The sequence below is a fragment of the Pan troglodytes genome, chromosome 5 (assembly GCF_028858775.2).
Source record: "Pan troglodytes isolate AG18354 chromosome 5, NHGRI_mPanTro3-v2.0_pri, whole genome shotgun sequence".
Lineage (NCBI taxonomy): Eukaryota > Metazoa > Chordata > Mammalia > Primates > Hominidae > Pan > Pan troglodytes.
The window spans coordinates 39,312,939-39,335,115 of record NC_072403.2 but is presented as its reverse complement, the minus strand read 5'-3'; the positions used below and the strand labels follow the sequence as shown (position 1 = coordinate 39,335,115).

At 54.2% G+C, this 22,177-nt stretch overlaps 1 protein-coding gene across 20 annotated transcripts in view; it reads right to left on the bottom strand.

The window, feature by feature from the left end:
* Positions 1 to 22,177, bottom strand: part of SYNGAP1 (synaptic Ras GTPase activating protein 1) — a 35,739-nt gene that overhangs the window by 5,167 nt on the left and 8,395 nt on the right. For 3 of the 20 annotated variants that reach the window (XR_680748.3, XM_009451033.4, XM_009451038.4), the window contains exons 4-18: positions 16,279 to 16,370; positions 15,729 to 15,850; positions 13,216 to 13,369; positions 12,908 to 13,006; positions 10,222 to 10,845; positions 9,950 to 10,094; positions 9,594 to 9,738; positions 7,546 to 7,782; positions 7,145 to 7,346; positions 6,760 to 6,938; positions 6,026 to 6,067; positions 4,560 to 5,631; positions 3,902 to 4,075; positions 1,735 to 1,946; positions 588 to 678 (exon numbers count right to left, since the gene is read on the bottom strand). Coding sequence is in view for 16 of the 20 variants with exons in the window: in XM_009451033.4 (XP_009449308.1) it covers positions 588 to 678; positions 1,735 to 1,946; positions 3,902 to 4,075; positions 4,560 to 5,631; positions 6,026 to 6,067; positions 6,760 to 6,938; positions 7,145 to 7,346; positions 7,546 to 7,782; positions 9,594 to 9,738; positions 9,950 to 10,094; positions 10,222 to 10,845; positions 12,908 to 13,006; positions 13,216 to 13,369; positions 15,729 to 15,850; positions 16,279 to 16,370 (3,590 nt within the window). In the remaining 4 variants the exon portion in view is untranslated. Of the gene's footprint in view, positions 1 to 297; positions 692 to 1,734; positions 1,947 to 3,901; positions 4,076 to 4,559; positions 5,632 to 6,025; positions 6,068 to 6,759; positions 6,939 to 7,144; positions 7,347 to 7,545; positions 7,783 to 9,593; positions 9,739 to 9,949; positions 10,095 to 10,221; positions 10,846 to 12,907; positions 13,007 to 13,215; positions 13,370 to 15,728; positions 15,851 to 16,278; positions 16,371 to 16,498; positions 17,324 to 20,402; positions 20,527 to 22,177 lie in introns of those variants that run through there. The other 17 variants (XM_063812888.1, XM_009451031.4, XM_009451036.5 and 14 more) reach the window with 13 other exon arrangements.

Here is a 22,177-nt window from a genome sequence, read left to right as displayed (position 1 = left end):
GTTACAGGATGGAAGGCCTTCAAGATCTGAAGAGTCAGGAAGAGGAAGCTATGCAGGAGCTGCCAAAGAGACAGGAAAATTAGGGAGCCAAGAGAACAGAGGTGATGGGTCCCCAAGTTTTCAGGGTACCGGCCAGGGCCTAGAGAAACTACAGATCATACTGCCCTGTGCTCTATTCCAGAAAACGGCAGCTTCTAGCCCTCTGGCCCAAGAGCGCAGAGGAAGCTGAACAACGTGGCTTGAATAGGAGTGAGCAAAGAAGGGGCAGGGGTTCTTGGAACTAGGTGGGGTCTAGGGGCAGAAAGACCAAGGTTCTGGTAGAGAAGGTCCTGAGATGCAGAGAGGAGTGGGAAGACTGGATGGGAAGGCACAGGAGTTGGGCTGACGCTGCCAGGAGTGACAAAGGCACAGACGATGGGATGAAGATGGGGTCACTAGGGGGCTGCCAGGAGCAGCCAGTGGACAAACAGCAGACTATGAGAGACAGATGGTGATGGGGCTAGGTGGCTGGTGTAGTGAGTGCACGAAAGACAGTGGGATGGATGGGGATGGGACACGGAGAAGATAAATGACATTGTAATTTCCACCTGAGCGTCGAGCAGCCTCTTCTTGGGTTCTGGCAGCGGCTCAGCCATGGCGGGGTGGTCCCGGCGCAGCTCCTCCTCCACCAGCATCAGCCTGAAGGGACGGGCTTCAGTGGGGTTAGTGGCGGGCACAGGCTCAGAGCCTGCCCATGGAACCCCATAGCTCTCTGGAAAAGCCTCAGGCATCCTTACCCCTTAGAATCAGAGTCCCTCCATTGCCGTGATGCAAGACTCCCTGTTCCTCAGGATCATGCTCTCCACCTTCCTCCCAGGAACCCTTACACCTCCCTGCTAAGGCAGCTTTCTGTGCCTCAAAGACTTCTACCATCCAGACACCTCCAGGCCTCCATCGTCCCAATCAGGACAGCAGTGCCCCTTCCCCAGACCTTCCATGGCTGAGGACCTGGCTTCTGCATCCCCCATGTCACCTCACTGTGAAGATCCTCGAGGTGATTTATCATAAAGGATATCAATTAGAGCAGTGGTTTTCAAAAAATATTTCAAGAAGCCCTTTTCTTCTAATTAAATCTTACATAAAATACATTTAGAATGGATCAAAATGGAGGTGGCTCTGGTTGGAGTGCGCCCAGGGTCCCCCCCGCCCCGACCCCACCACTCTGAAGATAATTGACCTCTTTGCTGAGGATACCCTCTTTGGAGCCCAGGACTTGCTGGAGCAGCTGAAAACATACACAGGCTAAAAGACCCTTTCTAACAGAACACCTTTCCAAGGCTAGAGAGGGACGGTCCACCCAGGAAGGGCAGGGCCTACTCTGGCTAGGGAGCCCTGCTTAGGTTTGGAGTGAACATCACAGGTTAAGTTGAGAATAACTAGTGGGGAGCTCTGGCCTAGGGTAAATGCAAATGCAGTGATGGTTGGACAGGAACAGGTATATTTTCCAAGGGCTTCCGAAGCTACTCTATCAGAAGAGAGGTCAGGGTTTGGTAAAGGGATATTTAATGCACTAAGCAGGTTGGGGTTTCTCTCCATCTGGTGATGAGTGAGTGGGTGGCTTCCTGGGGAGGAGAGTGGTGGGCTCTCCTGGTGGGCTCCTGAGTTTGGGGATGGGAGTCAGAGGAGTAGCTCGCCCACTTGCTCTCTTCAGCCTCAGGCTCTCCCTCACAACCCCCTCCCCAGGCCGCCCCTCACCTGCCAATGATGCTCTTGATCTGGGAATCCTTCTCTGCCTGCTGCTGCCTTAGCCTCTTCTCACTCTGCTCCAGTCGGGCCTGATACTGCATCAGGATTTTGCTGGTTTGTTCTTCCTGGGACAGCAGCCTCCGCTCATACTCTTCCAGCTTCCGGTTGGACATGTGCAGCCGCTCTTTCAGTGAGTGAATCTCCTCCTCGTACTCCTTCACCTGCCCGCCGGGCACACGACCCCGCACTATGAGGGGCGCCCCACCCCAAGCCCACCACCCAGCCTCCATCCCTGTCTGCCAAGCACAGCCACTGCATGTTGAGGGACATCCAGCTGCCTTCCCCAACCCCTTCCCTGCCTGTGGATCATATCCACACACCTGCTTTTGAGAAGACCCTGCCATGGTGCTGAGGTTCCCTCAAAATGGAGCAAGGTCACAGACTCCCACACCCTGAGGTCTATGTATGGCCCCTCATGAAGACCCACACAGAAACCTACACTCACAAACACACCTTGAGTAACTGTGCTCAGAAATTAAAAATAGGGTGACTCTTCAGCCCTAAGCCAGGCCCCAGAACACATGCTGGAGACATAGGAAGAAAAGGCAATTGACGGGGGAAAGGCAGGTGCTGTCCTCCATGTGACCCTCTCCTTGGCTCTGTCAAGGTGCCAAGGATAGGAGGTCTACAAGTGAATTCTAGGCTGAGAATCTAGGAATTCCAGAGCTGGAAGAACTCAGAAGAGTCATTTTATCTGCCCTATTGGCTCTAGAGTCTACAGCTGTGCTGTCTAATATGGTAGCCACCAGCCCACATGTAGCTATTTAAAATTTAGGCCAGGCACAGTGGCTCAACACCTGTAATCCCAGCACTTTGGAAGGCTGAGGCAGGTAGATCACTTGAGCTCACAAGTTCTAGACCAGCCTGGGCAACATGGCAAAACCCCCGTCTCTACAAAAAAAAAAAAAAAAAAAAAAAGAAAAAAAACTAGCCAGGCATGGTAGCACGACCCTGTAGTCCTAGCTACTCAGGGGGCTAAGGTGGGACGATGTCTTGAGCCCAGGAGGCGGAGGTTGCCTCGAGCCATGTTTGCACCACTGCACTCCAGCCTGGGTGACAGAGCAAGACCCTGTCTCAAAAAAATTACAAAATTAAAATTAAATAGAGCTAAAAATTCAGTTCCTGAATCACAACTAGACACATGTGAACACTACAGATTACAGAACATTTCATCACTGCAGAAAGTTATATTGGATAGTGCTAGTCTACAGCCTTTCTCAACAAGGTTTCCTCATCTGAAGCACAGAAAAAAAAAATGATTCAAAAGACTATTTCCTCATTCTCTGAAGAGGATACGTACATATATCACCAACCCTTCTACATGCAGAGGAGAGGTGTGAATTAACTTCCTACGGTGGCTGCCTTGGGGCTAATATTAGGGTTTAATTCTCATTAAATTTGCTGGTCAAGCCCATCTGAGTCAGTCCCAACATTTCCTATGCTCAAAGACCACTTCCCCGTGTTAGGGTCATATGTTCTTTATATATGACCTAATCCTGCAGCCACCCTCTTCCTCAGGCCCTAGGAACAACAGCTTCCTCAAGTAACTTTCTGCTAAGTTATCTGTGTTAGCCCCAGAGCTCTTGGTGCCCTTTGCCCTCAGCCTCCACCAAGTGAGGGTCTGGATGGCCTTTTCACACATGACCGATACATACTACTTTACCACATGCATCCCCTGCCCACTGACTGTCACTTATGCCCATGGGACAGTGACTGGGTAGGCCAGACATCACTTGTAATATAGCTGCAACCCCCTCCATCCCCATCCAATTTATTAGCTCCTACTGCCAGTAAAGTAACATTTCCTTTCCTAAGCAGTCACAGGAGCCAGGGCTTATGTTCCTCCTGGGGAAGAACATGGAGGTAAGCCTAAAATAGATGATCCCCAGATAGTCTATGATATATATAACCTACAAAATAGAGTTGAAAGTGACTTTTAACAACTGTGTGTATCTGGTCTCCCCAGATGGACGGAAGGCTTCTCAAGAGGTGATCAGGTCTTTGCCTTTTCTTACCACCATAACTGACCCTGGAGGTTTCCCTTGGAAATGACTAGAGATCTCCCCTGTGGGTAAAAGGAAACACTGGGGCTTGGAGCTGGTAGAGCCCATCGTACCCTATCCAGCCGGCTCTCATCCATCGATTTTGAGTACTCCTTGAGCTTGTACTCTTCCCGCTCGATGTGCGCACTCTCGATGTCAGCCGACAGGTGAGGCATATTGGAGACCCAGGCCACTGTCCGCTCAGAGGCTGGCATTGTGGGGTTCAATGTGGATGGTGTCTGAGAATGCTGGGACAAGGCACAGTGAGGGCGAACAGAGAAAGAAAAGGTAGGAAAAAGCAGGGTACATTTAGAGGGCAACAGCACAGCCAAAGGAGACAACAGCCCCAGTCCTATTGCCCTGCTGTAGCCTTTATCACCTCTGAATGCCAGAGATGTGAGCTGAATGCCAGAGAATTTCTCCTGTTGTTCTGATTCAGGATCTGATCTTCATGCCTCCAAGCTCCCAACTGGCCCTATTCCAGTCACCCCCATTCTACTTATGGATTAATCCCCTCTGGAATGAGAGTGCTAAGAGGGTTCAGTGCCATATCCTTAGTGCCTGGCATAGCACATGGCACATAGCAGGCCCTCTATACACATTTGTTTAATGGCCAAAAGGAGGCAAGAAGATTGTAACTTCAGGCCACAGACTCTGTTTCAACCCCACCCCTCCATCTCCTTCTTCCCTCCCTGTTGTGACCCAGCCCGCCTTCCTCCTGCCTTCACCTACCTGCTTGGTGATGGAGGGCTTCAGCCCCCCACCCCCTCCGCCACCGCTGCCCCCGCTGCCCCCAATGCTGCCCTCCTTGCTGAGGCTCTGTTGCCGTGGACGGGCGGGGCCATAACTTGGCTCTGGGGACTGCAATAGATTCCCGCTGGATGGCCGGGGTTTCTGGGCTGCGCTGACTGTCAACTGCTGAGACTTGCCCCTCTGCAATGGAGGCGGCTGGCCCCCGCCACCCCCACCGCTGCCCCCACCGCTCCCACCTCCAGGCCCTGAGGGGGCTGGCCTCTGGGGACCAATGGTGATCTGGGGAGGGGACAGCATGTGCTGCAGGTTGTCCTGGAGTGAAAGCTGCCGACGGGTGAAGTCAGTGCCAGAGGGTCCAAACTCATCACTGTAGCTGTGGCTATGAAGGATGGAGGCAGCAGGGGGCTTGGGGACCCCGGAAGAGAGGTCCTCACTCTTGCTATAGCCATGGAATGGGGCAAAGGTGTCCCCAGGGGGCTCTCCACCTCGGTGGTGGTGATGGTGGTGGTGGTGGTGATGGGAGGAAGGTGGGCCATGGCCACCGCCCCCTCCATGGCCGCCTGGGGGACCTGGCCCATCAGCAGCCATGTGGAAGAGAGGGTTCTGGAAGGAGAGGGGGATTCGCAGTTGCTGGGCAGGGACACCGTCTGTGGTGACACCCATCTGGCTGAGGCGCATGCCAGCCGCCGTGATGGATGAGCCACTCCCCTGGGAGAGGCGTCCGGCAGGCGCAGGCCGTAGCCCCAAGGCTGCTGTCAGCGAGGCCTGGCTTGAGTGCAGCAGGTCCCCTACGGCCGCCAGGTTCGAAACACTGCTGCTGTTGAGGCGGCCACCAGGCCCATCACCCTGTAAGTCCAGCATGGACACACTCTTGTTGACACTCAGCATCTTCTGCTCTGGCTCTGTGATGTCCGAGCTGCTCGTGCAGTATGCTGGTGAGGAACGGGCCAGGGGTGGACGGCTTACATAGAACAGGTCTTTACCCCCACCAGGCGGTGGTGGGGGTGGCTTTTCCTTGGTTGGGGAGGGGAGGCGAGCCATATCCATAGAGCTGTCAGAAGGGAAGGGGGCACACAAGCAAAAGGTAAGGTCAGGGCTCCTAGCAATTGAACCTTGCTGTGGTCTGGCACAGGCCTTGGGGTGAAAAGTGGGACCCAGAGGGAAGGGCTGAGAGCTAGCGGTGGCAGCCCTGAAGAGGGCAGGCAGGGAGGATGGGAGGGGACAGGTGAGTAAAGGGAAAGGACAGGGCCCCTCCGGGAAGGGGGTGAGGCCTAGAGGAGGGGAGATGGGGGCAGCAAGAGAAGGGATGGGGGCAGGGCTGGGCACATATGGAGGAGATGAGGTCCATGGAGGAGGAGAGGAGAGGAGTAGGGCGAAGGCCAGTGGAGTGGGAGAGGGAACAGACAGGAGAGGAGAGGAGGGCGGGGGAGGGGAGAGCCCCTCACCTGTTGAGGCCTCGAGCCATGAAGGACTGAAGGTCGATGGAGCTGGAGAGAGATGGAAAGAGGGGCGAGCACAGACAGAGAAGGAGAGAGATGTGGACAAATGAAAGGAGAGGCAGGAATGGTGGGATGGGTATGGTGTCATGGAGGAAGACACGGGCAGAGGAAAAAGCAGGGCCATCATCAAAATAATGAGCAGCAAATGAAGCACGGGCACCACCTATCAGAATGGAGGCTGGGACTCTAGAGCAGGCTGCAAGCCCTGCTAGGCTTCTGCTGTCACTGCTCTAAGTGCTGGATCATGGGGAGGTCTGTGGGGTTGTGGTCGGGGGCTGGGGGAAGTGCTTATTCACTAGCTATTACTGAGATGTTTGAACATTTTGACACATGGCTGACATGACATGCTGGCTGAACCTCAGCCTGGGGACTAGCATGGGCAGGCAGAGGGACAGCAAATCAGAGCTTGCAGCAGGGATGCTCTAGGCTTACAACTAAGCCGCGAGTTGGTGGAGCCTCAGCCCTATTCCTAGAGCTCCACATCTCTCACTCCCTCAGGCTGTAAAGGGCTCTCAGCCTACCACTGACTGTACCTGTCTCCTTATCGTCTCCCCTGAGAACTTGGTGCTTTTTCCTCCCTTCTTTCAAGCCCTAGAGAGATGCATGTGGGGCCCAGTGAGGAGTATCTAGAATAGGAGAAGGCTCCTAGGGCACAGGCCTGGCTGTCCCAGGGTGCTCACCTGTTGAGGTCCCGCATCATGTAGCCCTGCATCTCAGCCGATGGCCCCCGCAGTACCACAGGCTGAGGCCGGGGCCGCTCACTCTGGCGGCTTGGCTGCCTTTGGATGTTGGGGTTCCTCAGAGCTGTGCTGATGTCGTTGAGGAGCCGGGGCAGTGGACCCAGCTTCAGGAGGGCTTCCTGGAAGGGTGAGGCTGTTACCTGGGGGCTCAGTGCCCAGTTCTAAGAGGGCCTCTGAGGGTGCAGGTGGAGGGGGTCTGAGTTGGGATAGTAGTGGTGACACCTCGAGGAACAAGGGGAGAAAAAAAATCTTCAAAGGGTAGTTTCTCAGGCTCCAGGAACCTCTGGAGCCATCTGGGGATAGGGCAAAGAGGGGATCTGCTGACCTTGCTGAGCTGGGGCAGCACCTCCCAGAGTAGGGCATGCAGTGTGGAGAGCTCTCGGCCCAAGTCGATGTAACCCTCAAAGCTACTGCTGTTGGTTAGCGTGTCCAGATTGGAGATCTCATACAAAAACTGCTGCATGGAACCCCATTCCAGCTCCAGAAACTCATTCATGAAGCCCAGAAAGTCCTCCTTTGAGGTAAACCTAGCCAAGAATCCAGAAGATAAAGGTCACATACACACACACACACACACACACACACACACACACACAAACAAAAGGTATCATAGCCTCCCCATCTCAGGATCTCTGGGGACTCAGGAGACCCTTCTTGCCGACCCCCAGCCCTGCCACTCCCTGCCCTGCCACTCCCTGCCCTGCCCACTCCTGAAGCTTCCCTCACTTGGAAAAGTTGGCCAGGTTCTGGATGACCTTGGCAATGAGGGTGAGGGTTCGTGAGGTCTGCTCATCTGGGTACTCCTGCATAAGCCCAAAGAGACTGGGCGACATAATCGCTGGGCAGAGGAAGCGCAGGAAGAGTGAGGCGCTGATAAGCCTGTCTGCGATGTCCTCCCGGCCTCGCTCTGCGCAGCGCAGCCGCCACGAAGCAAACACCTCCTTCAGCTCCCTCGGGAACACGCTGGGGGGAAGGGTCGGGGAGACAGAGAGAGAGAGAGAGAAAGAGAGAGACCGGGACTGAGCCCCAGAGACCCTCAGCTTCCAGGGAACATGCTGAGGGGGGTGGTAGGAGGTGAGGGTGTGGAAACAGGGGTGAGAGAGACAGGGAAGGAGGGACCGCAGGAGGAAGATGGGAGGCTGCTTGAAGAAGGGGGCCATGGCAGAGGGAACAGACAGATTAGGGAGAGAGAAATGGAGGGGGAGAGAAGGTGAGGGGAGAGACACGTGGGAGAGAGATGGAGGGGTGTGGGAGAGAGACAAGGAGAGGAGGAGAAGAAAAACAGACACCAGGGAGAGACAGAGATGGGAGAGAGATGGAGGGTCACTTGAGGTACAGGGAGCTCGGACCCCCCAACTCTTCTGGATTCCAGGGAAATGGGGATGGAGGTGCCCCAGGCATGATCCCCAGTCCCTGGAATGGCTCAGAGCTCACTCCCCGCACCTCCCAGTTCCACTTCAATGTCCCACTGACACCTTAAACTCGGCTGGTGTAAAGCAGAGCTCACCATCGCCCCCACACCTCCAACTGGCTCCTCCTCCTGACTTTCCTGGTTGTCAATGAGGCCACCGGTCTCCCAACCACCAGCCTCATGGCCTCTTGAGTCATCCGTGACACCCCACAGACATGCTCCCTCCTTTCCAATAAGCTGACAATTCCTACTGATCCTTTCCTGAGAGGGTCCTTCCAGTAGCTCCTTCCTAACTTCTGTCACTGTTCTGATTCAGGATCTGACTTTCATGCCTCCGAGCCCCCAGCTGGCTCTATTCCAGTCATCCCCCAACATACATCCCTCTACTCTACTACATACACTCTACTTATGGATTAATTTTTTTTTTTTTTTGAGACGGAGTTTCACTCTTGTTGCCCAGGCTAGAGTGCAATGGTGTGATCTCGGCTCACTACAACCTCCACCTCCCAGATTCAAGTGATTCTCCTGCCTTAGCCTCCCAAATAGCTGGGATTACAGGCATGTGCCACCACATCTGGCTAATTTTGTATTTTTAGTAGAGACAGGGTTTCTCCATGTTGGTCAGCCTGGTCTCAAACTCCTGACCTCAGGTGGTCTGCCCGCCTCAGCCTCCCAAAGTGCTGGGATTACAGGTGTGAGCCACCGTGCCCAGGCTATGGATTAATCTTCTAAATCACAATATTTCTGACACCTTTAATGGCATCCCAAGGCCTACCAATGACCTCAGACTCCTTGAGGCCTTCCAGTTTCTAAAGCTAATCTTCCTGCCCAGACATCTCTCCCGCCACTCCCCATTATGAGGCACATGCTCCACTAAACCTGATGTAATTGCTACTAACCTACTTTAATGTCCCCTGAAAACTCCTGGGCCTTTTCACCATCACACATGTGCCTTTCTCACAGCCTTCTTCTGAAATGTCTTTCTTGCCAACTTTGTCCATATTATCAGAACCTAAACCAGTCTTCAAAGCCTACCCAAGGGGGCACCTCTTCCCCACTTATCTCAAAGCTCTGCCTTCTCTCTGACCTTATCACACAGAGGTTGGGGGGACCCTTACTCAGCACTTACACACCATTATGGCTCTGTGGCTTTTTTTTTTTTTCTTCTAATTTGTCCCCATTCTGGTGGAGGCCCTCTGAGGGCAGGGACCAGGCCTCTTTCACCTGTTTGCTCTATAGCACCTAGAACAATGCTTTGCCCATAAATGGTGCTCAGTCCTCTTTGAGGATGGATAGATAGATGAACAGATGAACACATAATTCCCCCGACCCTGGCCCCCCAGCCCAGCGTTCCCAGTCTCACCAGTGGGAGTTGACCACCTTGCACAGGGCCAACTCACAGCACATTCGCAGGTTGGCCTGGTGCTCTGCCAAACTGGATGCTGTGCACTTGATAGGGTCTACCTCGCAGTTTTCCTCAGATTCATACAGAGCACGGATGAACTCTCCTGGGGGGTGGGGGCACAAGAGGGTGTGGTCACACTTTCCAAGGGCAGGGAAGGGGGTGGCCGGGGTTGGGGAAATTTCAGAATCAGGTGTTGGAGGCCGGAGTCCTAGGAGTCTGGGTTAGGAAGTATCAAGCTGTGGAAGGGTGGACTTGGGGTCTGGGGTGGACATCTGGCAGGTTTGGGAAGAAGAGGGCCTGAGTGTGGGCCATACCAATGGCATCCTTGAGGTATTTCTGACCAATCAGTCTCATATACTCTTCTATGGCTTTAGTGGCAAGCGTGTTCTCACGGAATATGAGGTGCTCCCGTTCCATGAACCGGTCTACCTCAGACATGGCCATGTCTGAAAGGAAGTCCTGAGGCCCAGGAAAATCCAAGTGTCAGCCTCTGCACAACCCAATCTCGTGAATTTGCCCTGTCCTCACTAACCCCCAAGCAAGTGCCCATTCCCAAGTCACCTTTCCCTGAGGGCACAACACTCACCTTGGCCTTGCCTGTACTCTGCAGGATGTGAACTAGTGCACTGGCAACCTCCTCCTTGCCTTTGACATTCAGGGCGGGCTCCAAGACTGCACACAGCATCCGATAATGGTTGGTGACATACTCTGCAAACTCTTTATATAGCTCCATGGGCAAGATGCTCATTGTCTGGTAACGTGCTTTCAGCCGCACAGCCGGGCAACCTCCTTTGCCCTTGCCCCCTGAGCCACCCCCCGAGCCCCCTCCCCCTCCCGAACCCATGCCCCCAGATCCCCCACTGCCTGTTGGCAGGGTTACAGGGTACCACTGCTCTGTGAAGTGGCGCCCAGCCAGGGTGGCCACTGGCACAGTCACCAGGCCGACATAGCCTGCCTTGTCCTTCTTGCGCTTTTTGTCTGAGTCACGGTACAGATGCAGCCGCAGGGCACGGACAGCCGGCAGGTTGTTAAACTCGAAGTGCTCGCCCCAGAAGACGGTGTCCCCAGATGCAGAGCGGGGCTTGGAGGTGGTGCGTGCATACAGCATGTCATCCAGGCAGAGCTCACAGTAGTACCGCTTCTTGGGGGGCAGCTCCCGGGCCTCTATGATCCACAGCTTTAGCACATTGTCTACCCGGCGGCTGTTGTCCTGGCATGGTGGGGTGGGCATGATGTTAAAGGGGGAAGGGACAGAGAGACACCAAAAGAGGAGAGACAGTAAGAAAGTGGGATACAGACAGCAATCATAAGGTGAGATGGTGTACTGGGTTGAATAGTATCCCACCAAAACTCATGTCTACCCTGAACCTGTGAATGTGATCTTATTTGGAAACAGGATCCCTGCAAATGTAATCAAACTAAGAAGAGGCCAGCCATGGTATCTCATTCCTGTAATCCCAGCACTTTGGGAGGCCGAGGTGGGTGGATTGCCTGAGGTCAGGAGTTCGAGCCAGCCTGGCCAACATAGTGAAACCCCGTCTCTAATAAAAATACAAAAAAAAATTAGCTGGGCATAGTGGCACGTGCCTGTAATCCCAGCTACTCAGGAGGCTGAGGCAGGAGAATCACTTGAACCTGGAAGGTGGAGGTTGCAGTGAGCTGAGCTCATGCCGTTGCACTCCAGCCTGGGAAACAAGAGCGATATTCCGTCTCAAAAAAAAGAGGCCATACTGAATTAGAGTGGACCCTTAACCCACCTTATAAAAACTGGTGTCTTTATATGGAGAGGGAGATTTGGAGACACAGAGATACAGGATACAGAGACACACAGAAGGAAGCCAGCTACATGGAGATGGAGGCAGAAATTAGACGGATGCAGTTATAAGCCCAGGAATGCCAAGGACTGCTGGCAACCTCCGGAAGCTAGGAAGAGGCAAGGAAGGATTCCCTGCTACAGCATCAAAGAGAGCGTGGCCCTGCTGATACCTTGCTTTTGGACTTCCAACCTCCTGAACTGTGAGAGAATAAATTTCTGTTGTTTTACGTGACCCAGTTTGTAGCAGTTTGTTATAGCAGCCCCAGGAAGCTACTCTAGAAGCGTAGACATACACTAGACAACACAAACAGTATTGGAAAGATTTTAAAAGCTGGAATAACAAGCCAAAAATATTAATGTAGAATTTGAAGGGAACTGGAAAGTCCTGCAGAGACTATCAGAAATTGTGAAAAAAGAATTGCATATAGAATGGGTAAAGCTTGGCCAGATGTGGTGGCTCATGCCTGTAATCCTAGCACTTTGGGAGGCTGAGGCAGGCAGACAACCTGAGGTCAGGAGTTTGAGACTAGCCTGGCCAACATGGTGAAACCTCGTCTCTACTAAAAATACAAAAATTAGTCGGGTGTGGTGGTGCATGCCTGTAATCCCAGCTACTGGGGAGGCTGAGGCACAGAAATTGCTTAAACCCAGGAGGCGGAGGTTGCAGTGAGCCAAGATCACGCCACTGCACTCCAGCCTGGGTGACAGAGTGAGACTCTGTCTCAAAAAAAAAAAAAAACAAAAAAACAATGAGTAAGGGCCTGGGAGGATACAATTGAGCACAAGCTAATGGTAAGGCTCAGGTGATATTGCAGTGTGTTGAAAAGGAACATGGTGTTTGTACTCTGCATAGGTCAGATCATGTCAGCATCTTGGGTTGAGTTCTTTAAGGACATCAAGACACAAGAGTTCCCCCCAGAGGAGTGTGACTAGGACTGTAAGCTTGCTAGAAACTGGGATACAGAGAATAGCTGACAGAACTGGAAGCATGAAGTTTTGGGAAGAACACAGACTCATAGAATTTATGTGCCAAAGGGACCTTAGAGATCATTTAATCCAACCCATTGCCACCAGTTCCCTCTGTCTTAGAGAGGAAACCAAGGTACAGAAACTTGGCTAAGTGTATTTGATGTGTCCTGTGGGGTATTAGTGAAGCATTCCTGCCTGCAGGGAAGCTAGACTAAAGAATTTCCAGAGCCCCATCAACTCTGTAAGTCTACGACTTCTATGGCAGGGAAAGAGATCGTAAGGCAGGGTAGCAGTACAGAAAGAGAAAAGAAATGGGGGACTCAGAATAATGGGGGTCTCCCCCTGCTTGTCCAGATACACTGTACCTCAATCCTCTCCTTCCCCAAGCCTCTCCTCCTTTAACTCACTTTCCTCCCTAGGCCCCCAGCTTCCCGTGTTGGCGCAACCTTTGCCCTGCACAGGTTGTGTCCCCTTTATTCCCCAATACCTTGTTGGGCTTTACTGCCCGCTGCAGATTCTCAATCCATTTGTCTCTTTCGGCCGCAGACCGACAGGCAAAGCATTTTGTTCCTGATGAAGTTGTTACCTAGAAAGGAGTGTGGAGTTGAGGGAAAGGGCTACAGAGGGGAGGAGACTCTGCTACCTTCTCTTCCTCCCTGGCCTACCCTTTCCTCCAGTCCCAGAAGTTTCTGTTTCCTTGACGTCCCCACCTGTGCCACTTTCTCTAGACCTCTCTGCCCCCCACCTTCCATCACCCCTGTCCTTTGGCCCTCCCCAGCCCACCAGACCCAGTACCTCAAAACAGAACTCCTGGCCCAGGATGGAGCTGTGCACTGGCTTGATAATGGAATCTTCATCCAAGTTGAGCTCCAATGCCTCAGCTGCACTGCTAGGACTCAGCAAGGACTCATGAGAGTGTGACTCCTTAAAGCTTTGCATCAGCCGGGCCCTGGCAGGCAGGAGGTTCAGGAGAGGAAGGGATCAGGGCTTCCCACTCTTCTTTTTTTTTTTTTTTTTTTTTTTTTTTTTTAAGACAGAGTCTTGTTCTGTCGCCCAGGCTGGAGTACAGTGGCGTGATCTCGGCTTGCTGCAACTTCTGCCTCCTGGGCTCAAGCATCTCTCTTGCCTCAGCACACCCAGCTAATTTTTTTTCTTTCTTTTTTTTTTTTTTTTTGTATTTTTAGCTGAGACGGGGTTTCACCCTGTTGGTCAGGCTGGTCTCAAACTCCTGACCTCAAGTGATTCAGCCTCCCAAAGTGCTGGGATTACAGGCATGAGCCACCGCGCCTGGCCCCCCTACTCTTCTTAGACACATAGGTACCCTGCATCATCAGTCTGTTCCAGGATGGAGACTTGGAGAGAAGGCCCCCTGAACACCCTTCCCAAACAGACACAGAAAGAAACCCTGCCTATCAGGAAGGACGTGAGGGATGTGAAAAAAATCAGAATCCTTTAAGGAACTCCCCTGCTCCAGCTGGGCCTGGTGGCTCACGCCTGTAATCCCAACATTTCAAAGGCCAAGGTGGGAGGGTCACTTGAGCCCAGGAGTTCAAGACCAGTCTGGGCAACACAGTGAGACCCTATTTCTATTTTTTAAAAAAAAAGGAAAAAAAAGAAACTCCCACCATCTCACACCTAAGGGATTGCGAGGACTGGGGACATCTAGAAATATCTCAACCCAGAAATGGACCATGGCAGAAAAGAAAAAAAAAAAAAGGAGAGAACAAAGTGGGCCTGGGGCACTTCTAGGTAGTACCTCCAGGTAACCCCAGAAACCAGAGCCTCAGTATAAAGGAAAAAGTGGAAGTAAAGAAGTGAAGGCACAGAGAAGAGATATGTCTAGCCTGGGCCTGGCACACGGCTAGTGCCTGATAAACATTTAATGATTCAAAGAATGAATGAACACAGCATAAGAGGACAAGTTTTAGCAGAAGCAGGGGAAAGAGTGAGGGAAAAGCATAAGAAATAGGAGAAAGCTGTGGGCAGAAAAGAGCTCAAAGAGGATAAAAGACAGAATACAGGGACTAGGGAAGAAGAGGAGGTAGGGCAAGAAGAAGAAAGAGGGAGACAAAGGTATGTGCAGCAAGACAGAGGACAGGAGAAGAGGAGGAGGGCCAACTGGAGAGATGGCCGGGAGAACCGAGGTGAGGGCTAAGAGGGGATGGAATGCAAAAAAATCACTGCAGGAGGGCAGAAGATAAAGGGGGCTGGGGGCATGGAATAATGAGGGGTAGGATAGCAATACAAAAGCGGTATGGAGATGGGCAGGGGATGAAGAGTAGAGAGCAGTGGGAAAGCGGGAGGGGAGCTCGGGTGTGGGAGCCTCCAAGAAGTTATTTATAGCAGCCCCGTCATCGCAGGCTCTGGCTGCCGTCAGCGCGACGCTCCCCCGGCCCCCGGACCCCCCCCCCGCCCCCGCGGCCAGGAATACCATGCCCTCACCCCCTGCCGGCCCCAAATCCAGCTCTGGCAACATGGGAGGGGGGCAGGGAAAGGTGTGACTCACTTTATCCCAACCTCCCTACCTGCCCAATCCTGGGGGTGGCCAGACATGGGGGAAAGGGAGGGCATGGTTCTCCCTGGGGAGTGACTGGGTGAGGGGGAAACCCAGAGAGGAACCCCAAATGGTAGGCAACAAAGGCAAACAGTGGAGGTCTCCTTCAGCCTGGTCTCAGGGACAGTGCCTTCTGGACTTCTCCGCTGGCTGCTTCTTCATGCCTCAGTCCATGGGTTGCTTCCCATTCTGTCACCCTGCACACCTGTCCCAGCCTCCCCTTCTCTGCCATGCTCTATACTGTCTCTTCCCTCACTGATGAGGTCCTTGAGCCCTAGCCATCATCCATTCATTCAGCCACCCCCAGCCCCACTCCAACCTGCTGCCCCTGTATTTCCTGACCTTCCCTGACACCCTTCCACCTACAGCCTATTGCTCACTCACCTACCAACCCCTTCCCTGCATTCCTTAAACATTCCTCCAGGGTCACTCTCCTCCTGTACAGCTCCTTTGATCCTGGGCTAGAGCCCATCCTTCTTGGCCTGAGGAGTCCCTGAGGAGTCCCTCCTTGGCTTCACCTTCATTCCCTTTCCAGCCTCTCTGTCTGTCTTCTCTCTGCCACCCTACCCCTCTCCTGCTGCTCACAGATCCCTATTCTAGTTCTTTTCTGTTCTGTCCCCTGTGCCATGACATCCCCCAACCAACTTGAGTTGAATCCTTCAACCTTTGCACACAGATAACCCCCTCCCTCTGCATCTCACACAGGAGACCCTACATTACATCAATCTCATCCCACATGCTCCAGCCCCTGTACCGGTCATGGTCAGCACTTCGGAAGCGAGGCAGGATCTGGCGAAAGCTGCTGGTCCGGTCAAGTTTGGGTTGTGACTTCGTTCGTTTGATGGAGCTTTTTAGCCGTCGGCTCAGGAAGCCTTGCTGGGGGGGAAATGGGGATGGGGTGGGTTGGGGCAGGGTCAGTTCTACCTATTCATCCCTCAGCTGGTAGAGAGCCCCTGGATGAAAGTGGGATGGGGAAAAGGGAAGTCTCCAGAGGCGAGGAAAGGGGGATAGGAACCCTAATACCAGTTTGCCTTCCTTGCTCCCATGGGTACAGTGCAAGCACACACACACACACACACACACACACAGCTTGGAGAAGGTGGGAGGGCTGGTCTCAGAAGCAGGGGGGCAGAGCCAAGAAGGGGGAAACCAAAGAGGTGGGGAGACACACACAGACACACACTCTTTTTCTCACTCTCACTCCCTCTCTCCCCCTCCTGCCCTCTTTCTCAGACTCCTAGGGCCCCAGTTGGGGCTGGAGGGGAGGGGGCCCAACTGAGCCACATCTGGTAGGCACCACTCACCGAGGGCCGGAAGGGCGCAGCAGGGGCACCCTCCATGCTGTACTGCTTCCCCCCTGGGACACTCTTCCTCCTCGAGCGACCCAAGTGGTATTCTGGAGGGGAGGAAATGGCCAGAAGGGAAGTTGGGGAGGGGGCCAGAAGGGAAGCTGTTAACCCAGGTTCCCACCCCTGACCCCAGTGCATGCCCCCACCTCCCTCTGCCCCTCAGCTCCGGCCTCACCTACCCCCCGGAAAGCAGCAGGAAGAGCAGCGACGGCGGAGAGGCTGGCAGCGGGAAGGAGGGGGCAAGGAACCTGAGCAGGAGCCCCCTGAGGGGGATGGGGTGGGAGGCCTTAGGCCCATGACTGGGGCTGGCAGTCAGCAGGGGAGCATGGCTGAGAGGGTCAGTAAAACCCCAGTAATGAAGGACACCAAAGATCCAGGGAGGCTAGGTCCCTGGTGCCCACCCACCCCAGAAGGGGCTAGCTGGGGGGAAAGATGGGTTAAAGGTCATTGCCCATAGGCAAGCTTTCCTCTTCCCCCTGGTGGGCACATCTTCCACCTGCCCCCCACCTCCTGGAACCCCTGTCTGTCTGGAGGGCCAGGGCTGCCTCCCATGACCCCCTCCCTGGACTGGAGGGGGAGGTCTTGGAAGAGACCTGTGAAGAGTAGCAGGGGGAGAAGCTGGGGACAGAAAATCCAAGGAAGGGGCAGGTGGGGGGAAGGGAGAAGGAGCCGGTTCCACGTGCACTGCAGTGGCAGGGGCTCAGAAGGTTGGGGGGGGGGGGGGAGGGGAAAAGCAAAGAATGCAGGGGAATGGGCAGGGAGCAGGAAGGATGGGCAGTGGGGGTTCTGGGGACTCCCAAGTAAGGATAGGGAAAGGAGGAGGAGGGGAGGTGAATGCGGATGCAGCTCAGTCTGCCAAGAGCCTAGAGGGATGGCAAGCGCTGAAAAAGGAAGCTGAGGCTCGGCTGCAAGGGAATTTAGAGGGGCCGAGGGGCTGGAAGAGAATGTAAGTGGGGGGATGCCAAGCTCCGGCTCCAGCTCCAGAATGGCTGCCCAGGCCTGGGCTCCCCCCTCAGCCCCACAGTCACCACTGCAGCCAATGGGGGGGCAGGTGCTGCATCGGGGCGGGGCCACCATCTCCACGGCAACAAGAAGCTACAGGCTGGAAGGAGGGGGGTGGACCGGAAGAGCTGCCTGTTAACCCTCTAGGTTCCAGAACAGAACAAGGGAGGACCACAATTATATTTTCACTGTCTGCTTCCAGAATTGCAAATTGCCTGCAAACTGCCCTAGAATCAGTCCCCAGCTTCCCTTTACCTGTAAAACCCAGGTGTTAGGAGGTTTGCATACAAAAATGTGGACCCCATGACACGAGAACCCTATCACTCCCTCAGGAACAGGTGTATACTACAGAAACATATACTGAGCTGTGGAGGTACGTGTATATGAGAACCACAATACAGAAAAATAACTGGGGATCTATGTGCTTTTGAGACATACAGACAACTGTGAGCACGGGCATAGCACGGATCCACATTCTGAGACCCTGAGGCCCACACACCCCACAGGATACATGCTTTGACATATGTGAGCTCTGCAACAAGGGAGTACATACTTGAACCCAGTGACCCACATGAGAGCTGCTGGTGTGGACTTTGTGGCCCAAGTCTCTTGGGCAATCATGTGGACAGCACACTACAGAAATGGACCTATAACCCTAAGACACACATATCCCCATGCAGGGGAATTCCAGTTTAACCCCTGAAATACATGCTTGAGTACACCATGATCCTGACCACAGAAAGGTATCCCCATATCTCAGAAGCACAAACATCCTTTCATTCACGTGAAAAGTACAACCACATCCACTCTGTCTCAGGCCAACCCCCTTTCCTCCCCCAGCCCTTCTCTCACTCTAACACAGGCATCCGAGATTGCCACCAGAGTAAAGAAAAACCAGGAGCAAATGTGTTAATTATCCTTCTGGTACACACTAAGCAATGCATCCAATGGTTCAGGATATCTCTTCCCTAGTAACATTTTTTCTGCATTTCTCATGTATGGCTGCCTCACTCTCATTTCAGGGAACCGAGCTCAGCCATTATTTTCATGTGCAAGCTCATCTAATAAAGGCATAAAGTCTAACTTTAAATGCATTAAAATTCTGCTTTGGAACTAAAGCATTAACAGAAGAACAAATTTGCTAATTGGCTTGCTTGGTTCTTGGAAGTAATATAACCTTACACATATTACCAAGAACTAAGATCCATGAACTCACTCATAAGTCACAGGTACACAGAGGCCACAAACACATATGCTTATTAAACACTTTTGTTGCCGCAGGAAAAGAATAGCAGAAACACAGAGGAAAGGGGGGCAGAGTGACAGAAACACAGAACATCCTGTTATTAATGCTGCATGCAGTGACATGTACAGAGAAAACAACACACACCCGTGTACACACACACACAGCAAACCTGAAAAGCACAAACTGTGATCCTGGGTCTCCATGTCCCATGCCTGCACGATGTGTACACGCATGCACACACATAACAGCCACCTACACAAACCCGTAACACAGGCATTGTGCACACACCCACACATGTACACACCCTGTGTACACACACAATGGCACTCACACACACACAGCAAGGGCTTGGACTCCTGCCCCTCCAACATCTCTAATCTTGCCATCACCCACAGAATCTCCCCCTGCCCTCCAAATCCCTAACCTTCCCTTTGGCCTTTCTTCCTCTCCACACCCAGCTGGCAGCTCTCAAGGGGAGCCAGGGGAGGGAGGTTGCCAGAGAAGGGCGAAGAACAGGGTTGGACACAGAGCAGAGAAATGGGAGACAGAGCTCTGTGCTGGGGATATGAACCTCTAATGACAGTCCCTGCTATGACAGGCCTCACTGTGAGCCAGCCCGTATGCCTGAGTGGCCTTCCCTAATCCAAAACCAAGCCTGATCCTACAAGGCCTACAAGAATCCAGTGCCTTCTCCCATCTTCTTCCCTTTCTTCTTTCAGAGATCACTTTACCAGAAGGCCTGACTCTCTCCTCCCCACTGCCTCCCCAGCTCCCAGACCCCTTCTCCCACCATCTCTATCCAGTTCCCCATCTTAAGCTCTTATCCCCTGTTCTCTCTTCTAAGTCTGGCTTGGCTTTCTCCCACATTCCCATTCTCCAGCTATTCTTTCTCCCTGGCCTGCTGCTCTCTACTCTCCTCTTCAAGCCTCTCTCATTCCTTCTCTCCTATCCCCTCCCCACTTTTCCTCTTTACCCCATTTCTTCCCTTTTTGAGCTTTTCTGTCCCCACTTACTGACCAAGCAGGGCTTACACCTGCCCAGCCCAAAGGTGTTTCATACACAGTAGAATTCCAAGGAACACATTCACACACTTACTCCCCCCAGCCACACCACCCACATCCAGACACGCCCTGGACACCCATGCTGGGATTGACACAGATACTCAGGCCAGTGCTGGAACACACATGCAAAGACACACACCTGCCACCAGGGACACAGAAAATCCTGCTCATAGGGCCACACATTCCCACACACAGAAGGCTGACAGGAGGTGAGCCCCAGCCAGGGATATGCATGCTCAGGGTCAGAGGTGACATGGACCAGCAAGGCCGCCGACTGCCCCACAAGCCCGTGGCTGGCCCAACAGCCCCCTAGGCAGGAAACAGGCAGAGGCAAGATAAGACAGGACACACTTGCACAAGGCTGGCTGCACATGTGTGCACGAGGAACTGGGCCCCCGTGTGCACATGGCACCGACACACAGGAGACACGAGCATGGGCACGAACACACACGCGGACACGCGGGCTGCCCCTTCCACCAGGGGCTCCAAGATCCCACACACACCGGCCGCCCCCGCGTACTCAAGACCCTGTCCGCACGAGGCCGGTCCCCGACCCTCCCGTCCTCCGCTGTCCCCCTCCGGTTACCATAACTCCCCCCACTCGGAAGATGCAGCGAGAACATGCGGAGGGAGCAGCTGCCGCCGCCGCCGCCGCCACCGCGGCTTCCCCACCCCCCTCCCCGCGCCCACGCACACGCGCGCCCCCGCCCCACGCGCGCGGCGCCCCCCCCCTCTACGCGCGCTCCTAGTCCGCCCGGCCCCGCCCTTACCTCGCACCGCCCCCCGGGGGGGTCAGGGGTGTCCCCGGTGGGGGAGGGGCCCCGCCCCTGCGCGGGGGAAGGGCGGGGTGCGGAGGGAGAGGGGGCGGTACGGCCCGGCTCGCGCCGCCCGGCGCGGTGGGGGCGGCGGCGGGGCCCGGGACGGCCGGGACGGCCGCGCGGTGACGGCCGCGGGAACGGCTCCCTCCGCCGCCGCTCCCGCCGCTGCCGCCGTTGCCCGGGCCCCGCCGCCGTTGCTAGGCGACCGCTGCTGCCGTGGCCGCCTCTGTCACGAGCCCCGTCGCCCGGAGACAGCGCGAGAGAAACGGGGGAGGGGGGCAAGGAGACCCCCAAAACAAACCAGGCCACCCACCATCCCTTCCTGAGCAGGACCCCCCCACACACACACAAAACCGCGGAGAGAACGAGGGTTCGCGGCTCCACCCAGCAGAGGAGGAGCCCAGGATTCCAATGCCCCTCAAAGGTCCGGCGACCTCTCCCGGGCTGGAGAGTCCACAGCCTCAGCAAACACCTTTGCATTGCCAAGTCCCCAAGGTCCCAACGACCCCTATGTCCACTGCACATCCTCCATGCCCTTTACACATTCCATGTCTGCCTGAAGACCCTAAACGTTCACCCCCTATCAACTTTCACTAAGCCCTCCCCCCAAATACATATGCCCCTGGAACCCCTCCCAGCCCCTACTGAACCCCAATACAGCAACCTCCACATGCCACCTCAACTCCAAACACACACGGTGTCCCCACCCAAAACACACGGGAGACCCCCGCCAGAGACCCCTAGACCCTGAGGACTCAGGATAAGGAGAAAGATGGGGAATAAGTGGGCAGATCTGCCAACCACAGGACACATGATAAACATGCTCTGTGAGCATGTGACCATTCTGGCCTGGAAACGCAGGTGTACACACATGCACACAAACACACACATCTTCCCCAGACATGAACATGACATACACACATATACACACAGATGTGACAGACATCACACACATTCTCTGTATACACTCCACCACCACCTGACTTTGCCTCACAGAGATGTGCTACCCACACACCCCGATGGTATGGGGTTTCCATGACAATGACACACATCCCTGACCACCCACCCACCCACCCAAGGTCCCCAAACCGGCCCACAAGGCTAGTAGGGCCTGGACCTATCAGAAGGCTGGAAGGAGCCAAAGGATGGGGACAGGTCACTGGCTCTCTAAGGGAGAGAAACTGGTAGCTTGAATTCCTGAAGGGAGGGGGAGCTGGTGGGAAAAAGGGGTCACCTGGGGGTTGGAGGAATGGGAACCTGGATCGCTAGGTCCGGGAAGGGAAATGAAGTGGAAGGGGGCAGTGACGAGGGGGTTTCCGGGGGCTGAGGGCGTCTCTCTGCACCTTGGCTGCAGATCTCTGTTCTCTGCCTTCATCTCCCCTCACTGTTCCCATGGAAACCTTTTAAGCGAACTTCTCAGGAAGACAAAAATCTTTTTTTAAATGACTAAAGAGGGGGTTGGGGGGGCAGAAAGGGGGAGGGAGGGGAAGAGACAGATGGAGAGAGGGAGAGAGTTGGAGAGACAGACCGCGCAGATAGCTCTACAGACAGAAAGGAGATGAGATGGGAGTCTGATGGACTTTCGCCGGGAGCAGAGGGGAGGGACGGGGTAATGAAGAGGGGTACAGAAAATAAGAGAAATCAGGGAGGAAAGAGAAAGGGTGATACAATTGCAGAAAATAGAAGCAGCTGATGAGAGGAGAAAAAAGGGGGTAATAAAAGGAGAC